The 18943-nt window shown below is 35.5% G+C and overlaps 1 protein-coding gene and 1 non-coding gene across 2 annotated transcripts; one reads left to right on the plus strand and one right to left on the minus strand.

The window, feature by feature from the left end:
• Nucleotides 1-343: 343 nt before the first annotated feature.
• LOC121330677 (BMP/retinoic acid-inducible neural-specific protein 3-like) lies at nucleotides 344-14629 on the minus strand. The gene is made up of 8 exons (XM_041277379.1): nucleotides 14060-14629; nucleotides 12620-12900; nucleotides 10578-10768; nucleotides 10228-10418; nucleotides 4701-4806; nucleotides 4013-4249; nucleotides 3070-3292; nucleotides 344-1564 (listed from the first exon to the last, which is right to left on the minus strand). The coding sequence occupies exons 2-8, from the start codon at nucleotides 12847-12849 to the stop codon at nucleotides 448-450; spliced, it is 2295 nt and encodes a 764-aa protein (XP_041133313.1). The 5' UTR covers nucleotides 12850-12900; nucleotides 14060-14629; the 3' UTR covers nucleotides 344-447.
• LOC121294207 lies at nucleotides 13570-13694 on the plus strand. Its single transcript, XR_005946723.1, has one exon. It is a non-coding gene; the product is annotated as a U6atac minor spliceosomal RNA (small nuclear RNA).
• Nucleotides 14630-18943: the final 4314 nt, after the last annotated feature.

Below are 18943 nucleotides of genomic sequence, written 5' to 3' on the forward strand. Positions count from 1 at the left end.
GCCTAGCAAATGGCAAAAGGAAAAACTAAATATGAAACAAACATCAAACACAACAATGAGTTTCAAAATTAGCTTTTAAAATATTTAAAGACAACAATACGAAATATAAAAAAAAAAATGTAGTACAGGAGATTTCTCTTATCTCTTTAATAAGCAGATAAAACAGAAAGGAAAACAAAAATGATAAAAATCGTAAACACTAATTTGTCGATTCTGAAACTACATTGTACAGATTTATTTTCCAATTGTGTGGTTCACAAATAATTGTTAATTTAAAAAAAAAAATAAAAATAAAAAAACATGCAGTTGTCATAAATGCATATTTTTTCATTGCACCAAATAACATAAACAAAAAAATAAAATACATATTTTAACAGTTTATGCCAATAAAATTGTAAAATAATTACAAGATAAAAGGTAATGTTGCTGGCTCCTAATGTATCCTGATTAACTACATAATTTGGTTGTTTCATATTCCATAGAGTTTGGTAGCTTGGCATTGAAAACCTGCAGAGCAGCTACAATTCTCACTACCTCACTAGTGGATAGTTTAAGACGATGGCGAAGTAAGCAAGAAAAGAGGTCCAATTGCTGCTGGCCGGACGGGGAGAGCCTGTTAATCCGGTCTCTGATTTCCAGCAGCTGCAGTAGAGCAGAGTCCTGTGATCCCTGAGTGTATGGATAGTCCAGCTGTAGAATCAGGTCCTGAATCGCCTCCGGGTCAAAGTGCATACTGTAACCGAACACCTGCACACTGTTTATTTTCATGTAACCCAGGTTCCTTGAAGGGTCCATGAAGTCCACTGGCTCATAATAGACGCTGCTGTTGCCAAGGGGGCCTGCTGACGTAACCTGGCTCCTCAGATAGATGTGAACAGTTTCAAAAAAGGTTTTCCATTTGTTACCCAGAGTCAAAGTCCAGTTGTAACAATCAAGAGGTATATCTATCTTAGTCCTTTCCCAGTCTGGGTAACTTTTTTGATCAATGGGCATAAACCAGCTTTCTGAGTGACTACCCCCAAAGGGGTTGATATAAACAGACAGCACTGGTTCCAATGTACTGTTTTTGGTCACACAGATCTGTATAGACATTCCCAGAAGCATGTGGACGAGGCTGGACTTGTACTTGTTGCTCTTCAGTGTAAGCAGCATCCGTTTGCGCCACGATGGATCAAACCAGCTGTTGAGCCGCATGTCATTGCTGACAAAGATGGCATGGACTGCAATCCTGCTGTCCCTTTTCTGAAGCAGGTATTTCATCTCAAGATCCTGCAAGTCAGTTTCAAACCCAATATAATGCTCTGTGGAATCAGATGCCTCAGGCCTACAAGATCCTTGGCTAAGCATGTAGCCTGGGTTGCAATTCCCACATCGGGTGCGGTTCTCATATGAGCAAGAGGCACAGTAAGTCCCATCCCCTACAGTACATGGAATAAGCCCCTGACAGGTAGGCTGCTCATAGGGACAAGAGCAGCTTCTTGTCTCTTCAGAAAAAGTCCCAATCTGATTGTTCTCATTGCAGTACAGGATGGACTGTACATAACTCAACCAGTATTTTAGAGACCTACAAAAAAGAAGAAAAAAAAAACTAAACCAATTATAATGAAGAGAGTGAAAACCATTATCATCAAGTATAAGCAAAACCAAGATCTATATGTCAACTGTGAATAAACTGCATGCTACTTACAATTTCCAATAATAACAACAATAAACTGTGGCTTAAATGCTACACTGGTGTTCTGCAGTCAGATCTCATGTGCATTTCTAATTATACCTTTCTAATTACATATCAAAGTAATCTGCAACGTTTTTGAAAATCTGATATCAAAATCAACCATAAGAGCTACATCTAACTGTTTTTTTTTATTTTATTCCTGAGGAACCCAAAGAGGCCATATTAACAAAATGTCTTTATCAGGTTGACCAATAATGTATTTTACAACTTGATATTTCATATCCATCTGTAAACAGTGTTTTACAACACTGTCATTTACATTTACACACAATGAAAGGCCTTTGAAATTCCTAATACGTTATACATGATGTTGGCACAGTGATAATTACCACCAACTGCTGGGTGCATCTTAATGCTTACAATTTTTTAACAAGAAAAAAAAAAGAAACCTATGGAAATAGCAAGTGGCATATTTTTATTTGGCATTCTAATATTCCTATATACTACTGTGACAGGGTGCCCACCCCTTGTGTATAGTTATTTATTTATTTATGTACGATTATTATTTTTTTAATTATTATTGTTATATTGTGTTTATGTGCGGGTGGACGAAGACCGTCCGTTACTGTCATTTATTATTAGAGACCAGCAAAATGCTGGTGTTAAAATGTGTAGTTGGCGTGGATGGGATTAAATCTCCATCCTGGAGCCTTAATAAGGTAATTATTTGATTAATAGGTAATTAAGGCTCCAGCCACAGAATATAAAAGCCCCACTCTGTGCTCATAGATGGAGAAAATATATATATATATATATATATATATATATATATATATATATATATATATATATATATAGATAGATATATATATATATATAGAGAGAGAGAGAGAGAGAGAGAGAGAGAGAGAGAGAGAGAGAGAGAGAGAGAGAATGCTACCATGACTACAGAGTGAAAGGAACTCGTTTTACCAACGGTTATTATTTGTGTTTGTTTTGTTTTGGCCAAAGTACCCATTTCTTTTATGTATTTTGTAAAAGTGTTTGGTATCATTTAATAAATATATGGCTGCGGCCGTTTTAACCCCACACCTCTGTCTGTGTACTGCTTCCTGGACGCTGGCGTCATCACCCACGCCTCTCAAAGCCATCCTTGTGATAACTACCTTTACCTAAAATTGTGGATCAGATTTTTGTAGACTCACAAATTATTTAACAGCAGCTTAAAGATTAGAAATGTATCTGAAAAAAAGAGAAATTAATTCAATGACTACTCTGACTTAAACACTCATGAGGCATATCAGTAGTTCTAAAAATAAACGTAGTAATCATTTTGATGAATGATTCAAAGAAAGTCTTCAGAAAGGTGCGACTCTCATCTGGCATTTTCTTACCTTTCTCTCAGCACAACTAGTTTAGGTTGCATGCGACATCTCTTACTGAGGCTAAAAAGTCTATTGACATTTGTTTGTGCCTTTTTTAGGAGCAGACTCAAGCCTGATTCCAGCTGATTATAGCGATGCTGAATGCTGGAATCCATCTTCCACAACTGCTGTATAGCAGATGTGTTTAAAGCATAGAATGTTGGTAGTCTTTTCACAAAGAGTTTGAACTCATCTGAAAGAGACAAGTGGTGTGGGCTTGAATAAATAGCAATACTTTTTGCTTGAATGCTTCAGAATGTATTTTAAATCCAAAAATATACTTCAGTATGACAAATGCACTTTATTAGGTATCTCTAAGTACATGGTGGACACATATTGTTCTTTAGAGATGTGTTCGGCTAAAATGATAAAAAGAAAAAACACGTCTAAATGCATCATACATCAACCTATTCAGTACGGTTAAGGGTGATCTGATGCAAATGCTGATTACAGAAAAGTATGCTTATAAGAGAAAAAAATGGTTTGGATTACATCTATCAGTAACATGTTTTGAGATTAGTTTTAAATTATCAGTCGCAAGAACAATGAGGTTAACCAAAGATTAAAAGGTATAATCATGTAACATGCTGACATGTAGTATTACTATTATCACTGTTAACCTTCTCAGCTCAATATATACATATTGTCCCAATGATACATTTTAAGGATTATCCCACTGACAAGTGCAAACCAGATCACAGTTTTTTTTTTTTTTTTTTTTTTAAACAAACCTTATAATCCACAAACATAATCCTTTCACAGCAGCATGCAAGCCTAGTACAAAACAACTTTCATATGGCATTTGGTTTAATGATTTTTATTTCATACCTCGTAAAACATAGCTACAGTTTTTTCTTTATAGAAAATCAATGGCCTCAGTTTAAACATAGCTGCTTTCTGGTATCACTCATACCTGATTCCTCAAAATCACTATTGGTTATTGTCCAAGCCTCTCTGATGTGTAGTAGGTTATCTTCCATTGCTTTTAGGTCCCTGTACGGACAGTTGCATTCTGGAAATCTGTCACTGCACTCGCACCAGCAGTCATTGTCTCTACAGGTGAATTCTCCCTCTGAGTTACAGCCAATGTAACTAAGAGCAGCCTGCACAAAGCGCTTTTTCAAGTATTCTGGTAAAATAACTTGCAGTCCTTGAGAAAAAAAAAAAAGATGCAGAATATATTTTAGGCCCCCCAAAAAACAGTTTAGAGTTGAAAAACTATTGATATTATATAGCATATACATGTCATGTATTCTCTGTAAAAAACAAAAAAACAAAAACTGTAAAACCACTGAGTGTAAGATATGCACTTTGTCAAACATGGAATGTGGACAGATATACATTATAACATATGTATTGTTATTTAGCTGTATTTTCATTCAACTGATTTTTTATTATGTGGAAAATTTCCTTTTTTTTATAAGCCTAGGGCTGTTCTTTTCAGCAAATCTCATCTTGGCTTTTAGTAACAATGTTTCTGGAAATTCTGTGGGGAGTGAAGGCGGGTGAATTAATTTCTAAACTTTCACTCTGTCTGCACTTTAATGACAGGATGAAATGTAACTGTACTGAAACCACAGCCTGTGAAGATTCATGTATACCTTGTAAATGAATTTTGTTTTCGGGACTCTGAACCAGAACAGAACTGACAGAATCTAGGCTGTCATAGTTACTGCATCCAAGAGGACCAGTTCTAGTTTCAGTTACCTAGGAAACAAAGACAACAGAAGTTAAAAATCAGCTGTACTCTGACAATGAAGTCACCATTACCTGTGTTCACACTATGTAGCATAACATTTTTTTTGTAACAAACGCAGTGTAAATGCAGATTTCCATCACATTTTTACGATAACAGCAGTCAGTGAGTCAACGTAACTTCAATAGATTTAGAGCACTCTGGGTGCAAACCATTTTTTCCAACAAAAACTAATGAAAATGAACCACAGTGTAACAGGCAATGTTGTATAGATTCTGACCTTGTAAGTGAAATTAAAAGCTCTATAACTGCTCACGCAATCAACCTGCAGGCTTATGGTGATTGCATTTATTTTTCCTAAATGTACTTTTCAATAGATTCACTCCTGCCATTGTCTTCTTTCACTGTTTTCATATAATGTACAGTAACTATTTTTCATAACCTGATAACCTGCTATAGTAACAATCAGCGAGCTGTTTCTAAGATATACAGATGACTTTTTATTATTGCTTTCTCTTGCAGAAAAGTGAGCCTTGTTTTCTTTTTAGCATTGCATTAGTGTCTTCACAAACACAGCTCAATCATTCCTGACTAAAGCCTAATTTAAAGCAACAATAAATCAAGGCTCTGCTGACACAATGGTAGACATAAAACCAGCCTAAGGGCAGATATATCTCTAGTTGCCACTTAACAGTGATTATTTGCAGGGTTATAGTGTTTGCTTTTAATATTTTCCGAGTGGACATAAAGGAAACAGTAATGTTATATAAGATTAATGATTTTTTTTTCTGAAAATATAATTGATCTTTAAAGTGCAAAAAACATACTTTACCATTTTCATCTTTATCATGAAATGTAAGATCAATACTAAATGTGATTTTAGTATAGCAGAAGTGTTGAATATTTCATAAGCTATTACAAAGTAAGTAGCAGGTTATATAGCATTATACGTCACCATGTGTTGCTACAATTGTTTAAATAATGGACCTGTCATTTTTCTTTTTATTGTTATCACCCTGACAACACTTTTTACACATCACTTTATCCCTCTGCGGTCATATGTCTGACCAGGTCCAACATTACAATTTTCCCTTTCCAGTCCGATGTCGGACCCTGTCTGACATCATCAAAAAGACGTCAAGCACTGGTCTCTAGTTGTTTTTTCTCCACAGAAATTAACGATTCTCAGGTTACGTAACATGTTCAGCAGGAGCATGACATTACAAAGCAGAGGAAAAATCATTGGAAAACACAAGTTCAACAAGTTCAACCATAAGGGCTGAAGAACAGCAAGGAGGTGGTGTTGTGAGTAAAAAACGTAAAGCCGTTATTAACCCTGCAAAATGAAGGAAATACGAAGACTGCTACTTCGGTTTTATTTGTACTGGAGTGTGTAATTTGTGCACAAGTACTGTCCAATGAATGTTTGAAACCCTCCAAATTACAGAGACATTTAATTACCAAGCATGAAATATATAAAAACAAGCAACATTCATTTTTTCAGCGAAAGGCTAGGGAACTGCTTTGTACTAAAGCCGTAATGAAATCCACAACAAAAATTGCACACGATGCTGAGGTGATAATGTCGTGTGCCATTGAAATTGTAGAGGAAATGTTTGGAGAGCAGAAGGCCAAGGAACTGGCAAAAATACCAACGTGAAATGACACTGTCAAACGACAGATCGCTTTTATGTCAGAAGACATGGTTTTGCAGAGCTCTGATTGGCTGCGTGACAATGATTTTGCTATACAACTCGATGAATCCACAGACATTTGCTGCGAAAGATACTGAACCAGGACTTCACAGTATTCTGAACACAGCAGTAACGCTCGTTAATTGTATTAAATCCACAGCAGCAAAGTCCAGGTGTTGTTGCACTCTGTGAGGGAGTCGGCTTAGAGCATCACTCCTTGCTCATGCATCAGAGGTGAGCTGATAAGAAACCCGAACTTGCCAAAGTGCTGAGAGATAACTGGGTTACCTCGCAGACAAATTCAGTGAAATATGTCTGCGAGGTAACCTCAGAAGCAAAAAGTTTGAGAACCCCTGCTCCTAATCAATGCAGGAAAAGTGATAAAAAACAAAAAACAAACATAGTAAGTCCTCTGGCTTTTCTGTTCTGTACCACATCATGGATCGTTTTTGCTGTGTTACCTGTTTGACAACATGGACAATAATCCTTATCAGTGCACTAGAGCTGCTATTTTGAAAAGATCCTTTAAAGCTGTCAGGATGTTAACAATGAAAAGAAAAATTACAGATATGTTATTTAAACATATCTGTGTCGAGGTGTAACACTTTTTTTCTAACTTTAAGTTAACAGAGCTGAACTTCAATATCTAAAATACTTCCTGAGAATGCATTTCTTAACATGAGATTTGCAACAGGATTACAGGAGATAAGAAAGTGTATTTCTGTCTCAGTAAGATGACAGTTCTGGAATTTGTCCCTTGAATTTGTTCCATGAGACAAAATGTGTCAATATTAATAGTACCAAACAACCCCCAGGTGTTTCACGCTTGTAACGTGCATTTCCTAAATCTAGAAAAATATACTAAAATAACGGTATGATGACATGACGAATCTAGAAAAATAATGTTCCGTTCTGGGTGTTAAAAGTCATTGTAAACATAGCCCTTGTCTGTCCTATAGCACCCTTGGCTACAGCTCAGACTCTTACCCTCTCATTTAGCCTCCAATTCCTAGCATGACTTTTCTTGTAAACCCGACATGACTAACTTGGGTGATATCCCCCTCATTCTGATTAACTTGTTCTGTGAGTTAAAACTAAATCTGAACTACTTGTGGAATTAATTTCAATGTAATCTAATAAAATGCTCAGATTCTCAACTGTAAATCACATTTAAAACCCTTTTACCTCTGCAAACAGCATTATCATTACAAGTCTGGTTCCAAAGCAAACTGTTATGTTAAGAAACCATTTATTTTTGGCAGGGCACGAGATGCAGAATATAACTCATCCATTCATTAGTGTTTGGCACCTAACTCACACTAGAAATAGCTGGCAAATGAGGTGATCTATCTATGAGATTATTGAGAAGGAGCAGATAATGTATCACCCAAATCCATAATCACAATCCATAGTCACACACTCATTTTTTCTTTTTGTTACTTTAATCAATTCTGCCATCTTTCCAGAGGACTCATTTTTTCCAAACAACAACTTTTTCCACATTTAAAAACTCTTTCTTCAAATTCAGGGTTGATGATGACATAACTATTTCACATCAGTCACTGAAAAGGTATTTGATTAAATGCACCTTGGGGCTCTTACACATTCATCTCAATCCACTTGCTCTTGAATAACCCGCAATGTGGATTTTTCTGACAAAACCTAACAAGCCTAAAACGCTACCAAGATGCTAAGGTAATGACAGTGCCTTTAGATCTACCCACCTGTCCTGATTGCCTTTCTCACAGGCAGGGTCAATACTGATATTGGTTTGACGCCCCCCAATCCTTTTCACTGCTATCATTGCCACAGCTAACTGGCTTCTGCAGTCATTATGTCTTTACATGTTCAAAAAATCTTTAACTCACCAATTTAAACTACACACAGAAAAATGAAGAAAAAATTAAAAAAACATTCAATGCATATTACGTAACCACAGTATATTTAGACTGTGGTGTGCCAGTGGCTGTACATTATTAATAATTTACTTGAAAGAAGCCTTTATCCAAGGCAACTTACAGGTGTTAAAGTGGCAATACAATGACGGTGACTCACTGATAATGTAAAGGGCTGAAGTCTGATGAACCGTATGTGGAAGACAGTACTATATCGTATGATATTGACGTAAACTGCTTATTAAGCTCTATTTCAATCTAATTAAGTCTAGTGAGTCTAACAGGGTCTGAAATTGATTCGAGCAGCCTGTATTGCAGTCTGTGGAGGGAGGTGTGACTCTGAGGAGGTGTTGCAGAATTAAACATAATAAACTGCCCACTAGCCTTGTGCACTTTGTTAATTATTTAATATCTCCCTTTCAAGTCAGCACTGATCTTTAAATGCATATTTTGTTTTCATTAGTTCTGTATGTTGTGTGCTAGAAGTATCGCATGTATACCATTTACTCTAATAATTCAATAGTTTAATATTTGTTAATAAAAATATGTACATGGCCGATGTAGTTTTGGTTTATTTAACCACTTGGTAATTATATTATTTTTAAGCTATTAAAGTGAACATATCTACGGGACTGATAATAAAATAAAAGACTGCTAACTTGACAAATGAGTATTAAAGAAAGAAACAAATTAAATATAGCATTAGGTACAACAGTAATTCATTGCTTATGCTTACATGGCAAACTGGTATGTATCTAATGTGATTATTACCTGTGCCAATAATGCATATTATTAACATTATTGAGCTTGATTAAGCTTCAGAGTGGTTGGATATTTAATTGTAAACTATGTGTGTTTATTTGGGTGTAATGTATTGTACTGAAATCTGGCTGTTTTGCAGTTTAAATATGATACATATGATTTCATATTAGAACAAATTAAGAACGTTGCACTATATTCAATATGGGGGGGGGGGAAGAAGAAGAAGAAGAAGAAGAAGAAGAAGAAGAAGAAGAAGAAGAAGAAGAAGAAGAAGAAGAAGAAGATTTTACTGTAAATCTGGGGTCCCGTCATTTTACGTTATAAATAGTAATCATTCTTGATTTCATCCCATTATATTGGCAAAAACTGCAAGTGTGACATACATATGCACATTAAGACGGACAGACAGGCACTCTGATTATCTGATTCTGATTATCTTCAAAAATCTGAGCATTCTGATAACGCGATGCAGTTTAAACAGAAAGCAAAATAATAAAAGGACAACAGTGTATTCATTATGTGGCCTAATGCCAATTTAGATTCAAGTTAGTAAGAGTCAATCCACAAGCTGAACTGCCGTTACAAAAATGGTTGCGAAATACCACACCACCACCGGTCCTGTATTTACCCATCTGTCGCTATACTTTTTGTTGTACATACTGCTCTGCTAATTTTGACTGGCCAGGCTTAAGAGAAATTGGACAGTAATTAGATAAGATTCTTGTCACCAACTGTATGTGGGTGAAAAACTGTATGTGGGTTGCATTCCATCTTATAAGAAACATATATTGAAGCTGAAACGATAAATTAATTAAGTAAGATGGTGGCAGGCAGATTGTATCTGACTGCTATTTGAAAAAGATAGGGCTAAATTGCTATCGGCTCAACCCTGTTTAAGTGGGAATTGGGACACTTTAACTCCATATAAATTACTGAAAGACAGCATGAAACATTTATTTTAAATTATGACTTTTGGGAAACAAAAAATTTAATAAAAAATGAAGGTGTGTCTAATGTTGCACCCTGTTCAACACTGAAGCCCATCTGGATGTTATTAAGCTTTTAAAAAGGTAAGCTTTACCTTGATAGCTGTTGAGGCAATTTGACTGTGGTGCAGCTTGCGCAGTGTGCTCTCCCTGTCAATGAAATATGAGGCTGCAAGCTGGTGAAGAGTCTCCAGAGATACAGAAGTACTATTAGCATGAGAATCACTGTCATCAGAGTTCTTACTCAGCTTCCTCTTATCCACAAATATAGTCAAAGATTCCTCTCCTGTAAAATCAAGAGTTCTGTAATCAGTTTAGTATTCCAAATCTCCATCATATGTGATGGAGATTTGTGTCACTCCTACATGATCTGGTTCCTGAAAGTATTTTTTTTTTCATTACAAAGTACATTAAGGTCTTATTTTAAATAACACAAAATGAATACCTCCCAATGTTGATGACAATACAAAATGGGTCCCATATTTCTTTATGATGCTCTCAGTTATCCTCTTGAGGCTTGGTCTGCGTCCCAGCAATCTTATATTCTGAGTAAACTCTGGATCAAGAGGCAAAGCAAAGCCGGTGACGTCTTTCCTTTCGAGAGCCATATTGTTGACCTTCCAGCGTCCAAACTCTCTAAGAAATGTGCAGATTAAGGATAAATTGCAAGCCACAAAGAAAGATTAAAGTAGATCAGTCTAAAAGCAATAACTCTTCTAAACTTGGTTAGCTTTACCACATATATAAGATATTATCTACCACAAAGGCCACACAGGAGTATGGTTTCAGGATACCCTCATTGATTGCTCAGTCTAAAATTTGGAGAGTCTGTGCTTTGCGTGCTTTATTCAGCATAATCTAATCCTTTGTGCAACTGCTTAGTTAATAAATGAACCAGGTTATCTGCCTTGGTAACTAGACTCTATCTGTAACTGCCAGTAGTATACAGTATATGTATAATGGGTAGCTCCCTGGTAGACCATTAGAAAAGACATTGGCTAATGCCTTAATATTTAAATCGATACCTAATAATTCAGATCATGAAAAAGGTGTATCCTAATGCATCTCTGCATGTATTAAAAAGCAAAGAGCTACAGCATTGATGACATTTTGGGAGGGCAACCTGCACATCAGTGGAACAAGCTAATTCTGAACAGAGCATTAACTATGCTTGAGTATGGTGGGCTTTATGTTCACTGATGTGTGTGGCATTGACAGAGGTTTTAATCTTGTTTTTGTTTGATGCAAGCCTTTTTTTTCATTGAAATCCTCTGCATACTTTTACATTATTTTAAACAATAATGGCCCTTGCATTTTACCAACAGATGGAGGTGTGGCGGCTGTTTTAAGATTGGATGACAGCCCTTTATCAGCAGAGAGCTCTAGACACCACTACCCACTATCAGCCAACATTCAATTAAACTAGCAATCACGCCCTAATGTGCCTGTTGTAGTTAGGGAGTAGATTAAGCATATCTTATGCTTATTTAAAAAATAAGTTCCATAATGGTGGAATCAAAAATTTAAAATAATACCTTTTTTCTTCTTTATTCAATGATGTAAGGAAATTGCACAAAAGCACAGCATAATACCAAAACAATGAAAATACAACCCACCTGTGACTGGCATTACACTGTGTTTGGCAGCCAATTACCAAATTACTGGTCTATAACTAGCTGCTTACTAATTGCCCCTCAACCATTTGATTCAGATGCAGTTGAAAAAGAAAAAAACAGCCTGTGACACAGTCTGTGTTGTACTTATCATTGAATAAAACGTACAATATAAGCTAACTCATCCCAAAATGTTATCATATTTGAAGCACTATATTACTGCACTCCTTGTGCTGTCAGATTAAAATAAATGACAGTAAATCGTGTCTAATCCAGCATTTCTTGGGACCACAGCATTGTGCCGGATTATACAGTGTGCTGGTTTAGAGAGGCACAGTAAAATCCAGGTATCATTTTATTTTTACATTTCTCCATTATGTAAACAAGTATTTTACTGTTGATGTACTACACCAGGGGGACATGTGTATATTACATAACTTGATTATAAACTTAGAAAAGAAACTACACAACATTTTGTGCTGCACTGCACATTCAGTTTTACATTGATTTTTGGAAGACCAGATTTACAAATCTATAGGAATTTGGTCAGGTTTTAAAAATAATGCTGAATTATATATACATAATGTCTGTATGTAGAAGGGTTGGATTACACAGGTTTTACAGTACAGTCTTCATTTAATAAATGTGATATTTATAACAATAAAATAAATAAATACATAAATAATAGTTTAAAAAAAAAAAAGCATTCTAATCCACCAAAAATCACTCAGCTTTTTACTTATTGTATTTGCTGTTAGTTTTTGTATACTAGTTAAAACACTTTAAAGAATGTGTTATAAGTTTGTTAGATAACAGGGTCGAATTTAATTATTTAGACTTAAAAGCAGCTATGACTTATGGCTGAGTATCTTACCTGTAAATCTTGTATCTGGTAGTAAACCCCTGCTGGTACCTTGCCACACATTCTGTGAATTCTTGTGACTGGTGAAATGGCCCTTTGTCAGACAGGAGCCAGCCCAGAGGACCAGCTACATTACTGGAACCTGCTGAGACAGCTACACCCCAGCAGTGAAGACTCAATGTTATCCACTCCCATAGAACCATTAGAAAGAGCAGTTTAAAAACAATACACCAGTAGATCATGCTTCACCCAGGGACTCTTCATTCTTCCAAAACGTTTCCAGTTGCCTGCACCTTTGCAACAATACATACATAAGAATAAAACACACAGGAATGTCACCTTTTAAACTAGATATTAATAAGTATCAGTTTATTGTTATTTGTGAATTCAGTGTTTTCGTTTTCTTTATTTCTTTCATTATTTCTTTTTTAAAATCACAAGCTGTAAAAAAAAAAAAAAAAACCTGTTCGTTAGGGGTTATTGTTTATCATAGACAAATGTGTAGCATATTCCACTAAAGCGAATCTAAGCCTCTCTTCTCCTGGGTAGTTTAGGTATCCATTACAAGTGATTCCAAACATGTTATGAACTATGCTATTACGCTATTTATTTATTTATTTATTTATTTGTGATATTTGTATAATCAGGTATAATCAGTTGTTACATTCTACTGTATGTGGAGAAAATTGCACACAGCCTTGCTAGTTGAAGCATGATGATCATGGTGACCTCTGCTTTTACCAGTTTTACCAATTACTAAACCACGCATTTAGATATGGAAAGTGTAATAGAACTCAACATCATGCTACTTTAAAAATACCAGCCACTCCAGCTTTTACTGCAGGCTACTTTATGTAAAATGTCTGCATAATAATAATAATAATAATAATAATAATAATAATAATAATAATAATAATAATAATACATCTTAAAATACTTCATACAACTTTTTTTGTATCGCTTTAAAGTATGAAAGGAGAGGTTACCACTCCCCTAGACAAAGATGGAAGAGGTCCTAGTGGCCTTCAACACACATACGGTTAGGGCTTTGCCAACTACTTCGTAGCATCTCTAACCAAGTTTTAAACTTTTGGTTTCCTTCTTTCTTTGAACATTTAATTTACAGTCCTTTTACTTGTGTTTTTGTTAACTTTGCTAATTGCCCGTCTTTGTTAGCACCCTCTATTGAAGGTGCTAAACATAATTTATTTTCACAAGTTGTCACTCCACTGCTGGAGTAGTCTCTTAACGGGTAATTGAATAGGTACGACGACTACGATGACTACGACGATGCGACTATTGATGAATTTATTAAATAATAATAATAATAATAATAATAATAATAATAATAATAATAATAATAATAATATACTTCAGTTATCCCTACCCCCCAAAAATAGTACCAGCATTATTGTGTCAAAAAAAGAAAAAAAAAACTCGAAATGATCTTACCTGCTGATGACGCTTTGTTATCCAGATACCGTATAAGATTTTTTTTTTTTTTTTTTTTTTTTTTAAATCACTGGAGAAGTGTTTTCCCTCTTGCACTTAAACACAAAAGTGCATGACTATTGATAACAGCGCATCACAGTCGCTTCAACAAACCCGCTGCAGCAACAATTTCATCTCACAAAGTTCATAAAACGACACGCAGCATTTCCTTCACAAGCTGTACAACTACAGCACAGCGATTTCCAATTGCTATTTAAAAACAGATTCCAAAATGTATCAGATCCTTCCAAACAACTTCCAAACCACAGGTATATGCGCTCTATGAAACTCTTTTTTTTGTTTTCTAATCTTTATCAGTGAGCTGCAACGATGTGGTTATTAAACGTGCCAGTCACATCAACTTGGATTCCATTTTTCTTTTCTTGTCCAGAAGAAATTACAGTAATATACTTAATATATGTAGCTTATTCAGATGTATTAATATTTAGACTTCAAATAGATATATTCAGACTGTTTTATGATTTTAATGATAAAACTACTCCACCAGCTGTATACTTTCACCGCCTCCGGTTTCCATCGACGCTCTTTGCTGTCAAAAAACCAATGCATTCTTGCACTACTGCAACTCGCTCTCTGTTTGGTTGTTGCTGAGGGGGAGGGCTCGTCCTCTTTGGCTGGTAGCTGGCAGTAGCCTACGGCATTTCCAAGGTGGTATCCTGCATTTAATTAACCCGTTTGCGTTTGGACTCACAAACGTCCCATTTTAGTGCAATACTTATAGCCCATCTTCATTGATTTGATCTATGTTTTAAAAGCGTATTTTTAACAATACTCATAAACTATATTTATAGCCCGTTAGACGTTTTGAAATGTGACTTGCTGTCTTGCTTCAGTGGGATGCTGGAATTTAAGAGCACTGATGAATTACTTCATATATTCAGATTTGACTATCAGATGGTAAGGTTAGATAGAAAAGATGAATGGCACAGAGAATGCCTTCCAACCCACTATATGTTGAAGGTCGTAAATGCAAAGACACTTAAATATCTTAATCTGGTTATGGTTTATTTCTCTTTACAGGTTTATAGTATTTTGTGTTCACCTTGTTCTTGTTTAATGAAGGCAGAATGACACAGTAGGTTTGTATTCAGATGACTGAGCATAGAACTTGCCATTTTTTCTACTTTTAACAGAGTTGGATGCAGGTGACAGGCAGTGTTCCTTTGGTTCAGTAATCACTAAAGCATAACCTTCTCACCTTATAACCCATAGGCAGTGCGGTCCAGTGGTTAAAGTCTACCATTTCTAACTAGATGGTCCATGGTTCAAATCCCACCTCTGCCACTGACTCACTGTGTAAGTGACAATAAACAGTTCACAGCCTACCTCTGTAAAGCCCTTGGTGATGGTGGTCCACTATGAAAGGCACTATATAAATATATTATTATATTATTGTAAACCAATGGCTCTTCCATACATCCAATTTTACAGTTGCATAACGTATTAGATTTCCTTTAAACTAATTAAGAACCTTCTCTAATTTGCATGAAACCCAACTGCCTCTATATTTAATTAAAGAAACTTCTTACAGAATTTGAAAGGCGGAAAGCCATTACTTTGCTGTTGGGAAGGGCAGGTGCAAACCCAGAAACAGAGGTCCCAGTGTTCACGTATCTGGAAAAACAGTAAGATTTAGAAAATAGAGAACAGTCAAATACTCTTGCAGAAGAAGCTGTTGTTTTCTTTCCAAAGAAAAACAGTTCAACTTTGTGAGAAAGAGAGGAGCAGTACATTTCTGGGGGTGAGATGTGATAAAATGAGGTACTGTGTTTCGTAACATGAAGAATGTTATTTTACATTTACTCTACTAGCTACGCCCATCTGCATAATTGAAGATAACTTATTGTGATGGCAAATGTCTATACAATGTTACTATACTCATTTCTCTATCTTATTATCCCCTCTTGGGAATTCCTATCCCCATGCGTATGTCAGTTTTGAGTTTTGCATGTATCTGGGAAAAAAAAGATTCTCCAATTGTGATGAAACCTGCTAAGGACCCTCTTTACAAACATTTTACAATATATCAGAATCCTGGGGTATATAAGACTGCCTGTCTCTCCTTCCAACTTCCTTGAGTAAGTCATTTTGAAGACAGATGAAACTTTCTAAGGAGCTTCACTAGCACATTATATAATGTATCATAATCTCTCTGTGTATATTTAGGTTGACTGCCAGTCCAATCTAGTTGTCTGTGTGCTTGCTGTTTAATATGCTAATGTATTGCATGTTTTCTCAGCCAAATAAATAAATAAATCATAATATGTGTGTGAAAAGTTACTCCAAATGAATTTCCCTACTGGCATATTCCACTGTACTCTAGAATTGTAAACATTCTGATTGAAATGTTTTTAACCCGCCATGCAATTTCTCTATTGACTGCTCTGATGTACAAAGCTAAGGCTGATTATTTGTGCTGTAATCATCTCCTGGAATTCTGTGTCAGGAACTACAAGAGGATAAATCCAGGGGCACCAATCACAGGCTGAAACTGGAACCCTGTTATTCTCTTCAACATTCGGCGTGAAAATGATGGGAACATTGCAAAGGCTTGCAGACTGGGTGCCAACATGAATCATATTTAAAAGAATGATTTGTTTTCAAAGGGACTTAACTGTTTCCATTTTAATGCTGGAAAAGACATTACCAAAATATGAACATTGATGATGACACGACTAATATTTACAGTGGCCATAGTTTATACTGAATAAAACTAAACTGCTTAAATGGAGTAATTAGTCATTTCTGTAAACTACTCTACAAAGACTTTTTGGTCACCAAAATGACAGTTTTTCTCAAATATTGTACAGGGTTAACAGTATATGTACAAAAGGTGCAGGGCAGTATTTCTCCATTGTGCTGGTAAGTGCTGAAATCCTACGCATTTAGCCAATTCACGGTTATATTATTTTAAGCCATAAAATCTGGCCAGTTTCACAAAACCCAGGTAAGCACTAACCCTGGATTCCATGCCTTGTCCACTCGTGAGAAAAAAAAAAAAGCTTTTTTTTTGTTGCAAATGCAGCACATACATAAATAAATAAGCTTTGGCACAAGTGAGAAACAATAAAAAAAACTATTTATATTAGCTACTCTACTTTGATAATTACAACTCCAATTTGCCAGGAAGTAAAATATTTTCTGGTATACTGGGATCCTCATGGGTCTCTTTCCATCTGTTTTAGATTGCTTGCAGCCATAAACTTACAAAAGTAAATTTGTGTTACCCAGTACATATCCATTCAGTTGTTTTCTACATATTAAATATTATGTGCAAGTCCTTTCAAATACAACACCTGATGCTTTAAGATTATTAAAGGCTGCAGATGTGTGGTAATGCAATAATTCTTCATTAAAGATTAATATTTACTAGGTGATAGAAGAGAACATCTAGACGTTAAGGAGTCTATTCATAAAGGGTTAACGCCTGTCGAAATGAGAAAACAGGAGTACATGATCGGATTTTGTCCAGAGCCGCCTATTTAACGGCAGTTGCTATTCGTAAACGTCGTTAAACCCCAAGGATTATCGTCTATGAAGGCATGTTTTTTAACGAATTGAGAGAAAGGTTAACGATTACCTCATTAGCATAAAGTTTTCATCGGTCCTGAGCGTCAACCCGCTATTCATAAGAGTGAACGATAGCAAAATGCTGTCGATAACTAGGAGTTATTGAACGCTTTCTACAGTCTAAACTAACGACAGACTCGCAGAATACTTTTTAAAAAGACATTTTATTAATACACTTGATATGTTATACAGTATGACACTGCCTATTTTGAAAACAAAATGTAGCTTTATATGAAGGAAAATGTTTAATATAAATGTATACTCACACAAGAAAATATTCTCTGACATAATCATTTTGAAACAGCGCTGTGAAGAGGCTTCTTCTTCTTCTTCTTCTTCTTCTTCTTCTTCTTCTTCTTCTTCCTCTTCTTCTTCTTCTTCTTCTTCTTCTTAATAATAATAATAATAATAATAATAATAATAATAATAATAATAATAATAATAATAGTTAGGAATGTGTAAGATTAACATTTAAAGTTTTCAAAAAATATTATTATTATTATTACAGTATTATTCAAACGTCCTCCTACAGTGCTTTTTTTTTTTTTTTGGTATTGCAATTAAGAATGGAAATCTTATGTGTGCGTATGGAAATGTGTTTACCAGCTTTACAACACAAAACAAAAACACAAAGTATTTATTTAAAAAAATACTTTTTATTTCAAAATTATGACATGTCTTAATTTTTTGCAGACGTGACAGGTCAATCGGAATCAGGTTTTGCAAACTGCCCGTGACTGGAAGCTGCAGACTCGGGTTTCGTTAGTCGGTGGATTCTGTTTTTCTTTTTGCAACAGTTATCGACGGCAACCAGGGCACATTATTAGTGCTGATGATGCCATCAAAAGAGGCGGATTTTCGTTCTTGAACGGCTGTATGTACCAATTCATAAAGTGCTTTGCGACAGTCACCAGTATTCTCTTATATAACTTATTATTATTATAACTTTCGTTAGTTTTAAACGACATATGTTTTATTACGGCAGTCGTCAAGTTCTTTTATGAATAGGGCCCCAAGTGTCCAAACAATTCGTATTGATTTAAACCACATCTGGTATAGCTAGTGTATACTATGTGTGTGTGTGTTCGTAGGTAAGTGCCTGTGTGTGCTGTAGGACAGAAATAAAAGCAGTGACAGCACCAGTATGCATGCCTAGATAGATAGATCAAATGCATCCAGAAACCTTTGGCCTAGTTTAATACAGCACTAGAGTACAAAACAGCAACAAGTCTGAATATACACTAGCAAAGAGCT

The sequence above is a fragment of the Polyodon spathula genome, chromosome 18 (assembly GCF_017654505.1).
Source record: "Polyodon spathula isolate WHYD16114869_AA chromosome 18, ASM1765450v1, whole genome shotgun sequence".
Lineage (NCBI taxonomy): Eukaryota > Metazoa > Chordata > Actinopteri > Acipenseriformes > Polyodontidae > Polyodon > Polyodon spathula.

Coding starts and splice junctions, on each gene's coding strand:
- LOC121330677 (XM_041277379.1), bottom strand. CDS start 12,849: ATGATCTACTGGTGTATTGTTTTTAAACTGCTCTTTCTAATGGTTCTA. Junction 10,419..10,577: donor ATTGTCATCAACATTGGGAG/GTATTCATTTTG, acceptor TTGATTTTACAG/GAGAGGAATCTTTGACTATA. Junction 3,293..4,012: donor TAGTGATTTTGAGGAATCAG/GTATGAGTGATA, acceptor TGTCTCTTTCAG/ATGAGTTCAAACTCTTTGTG.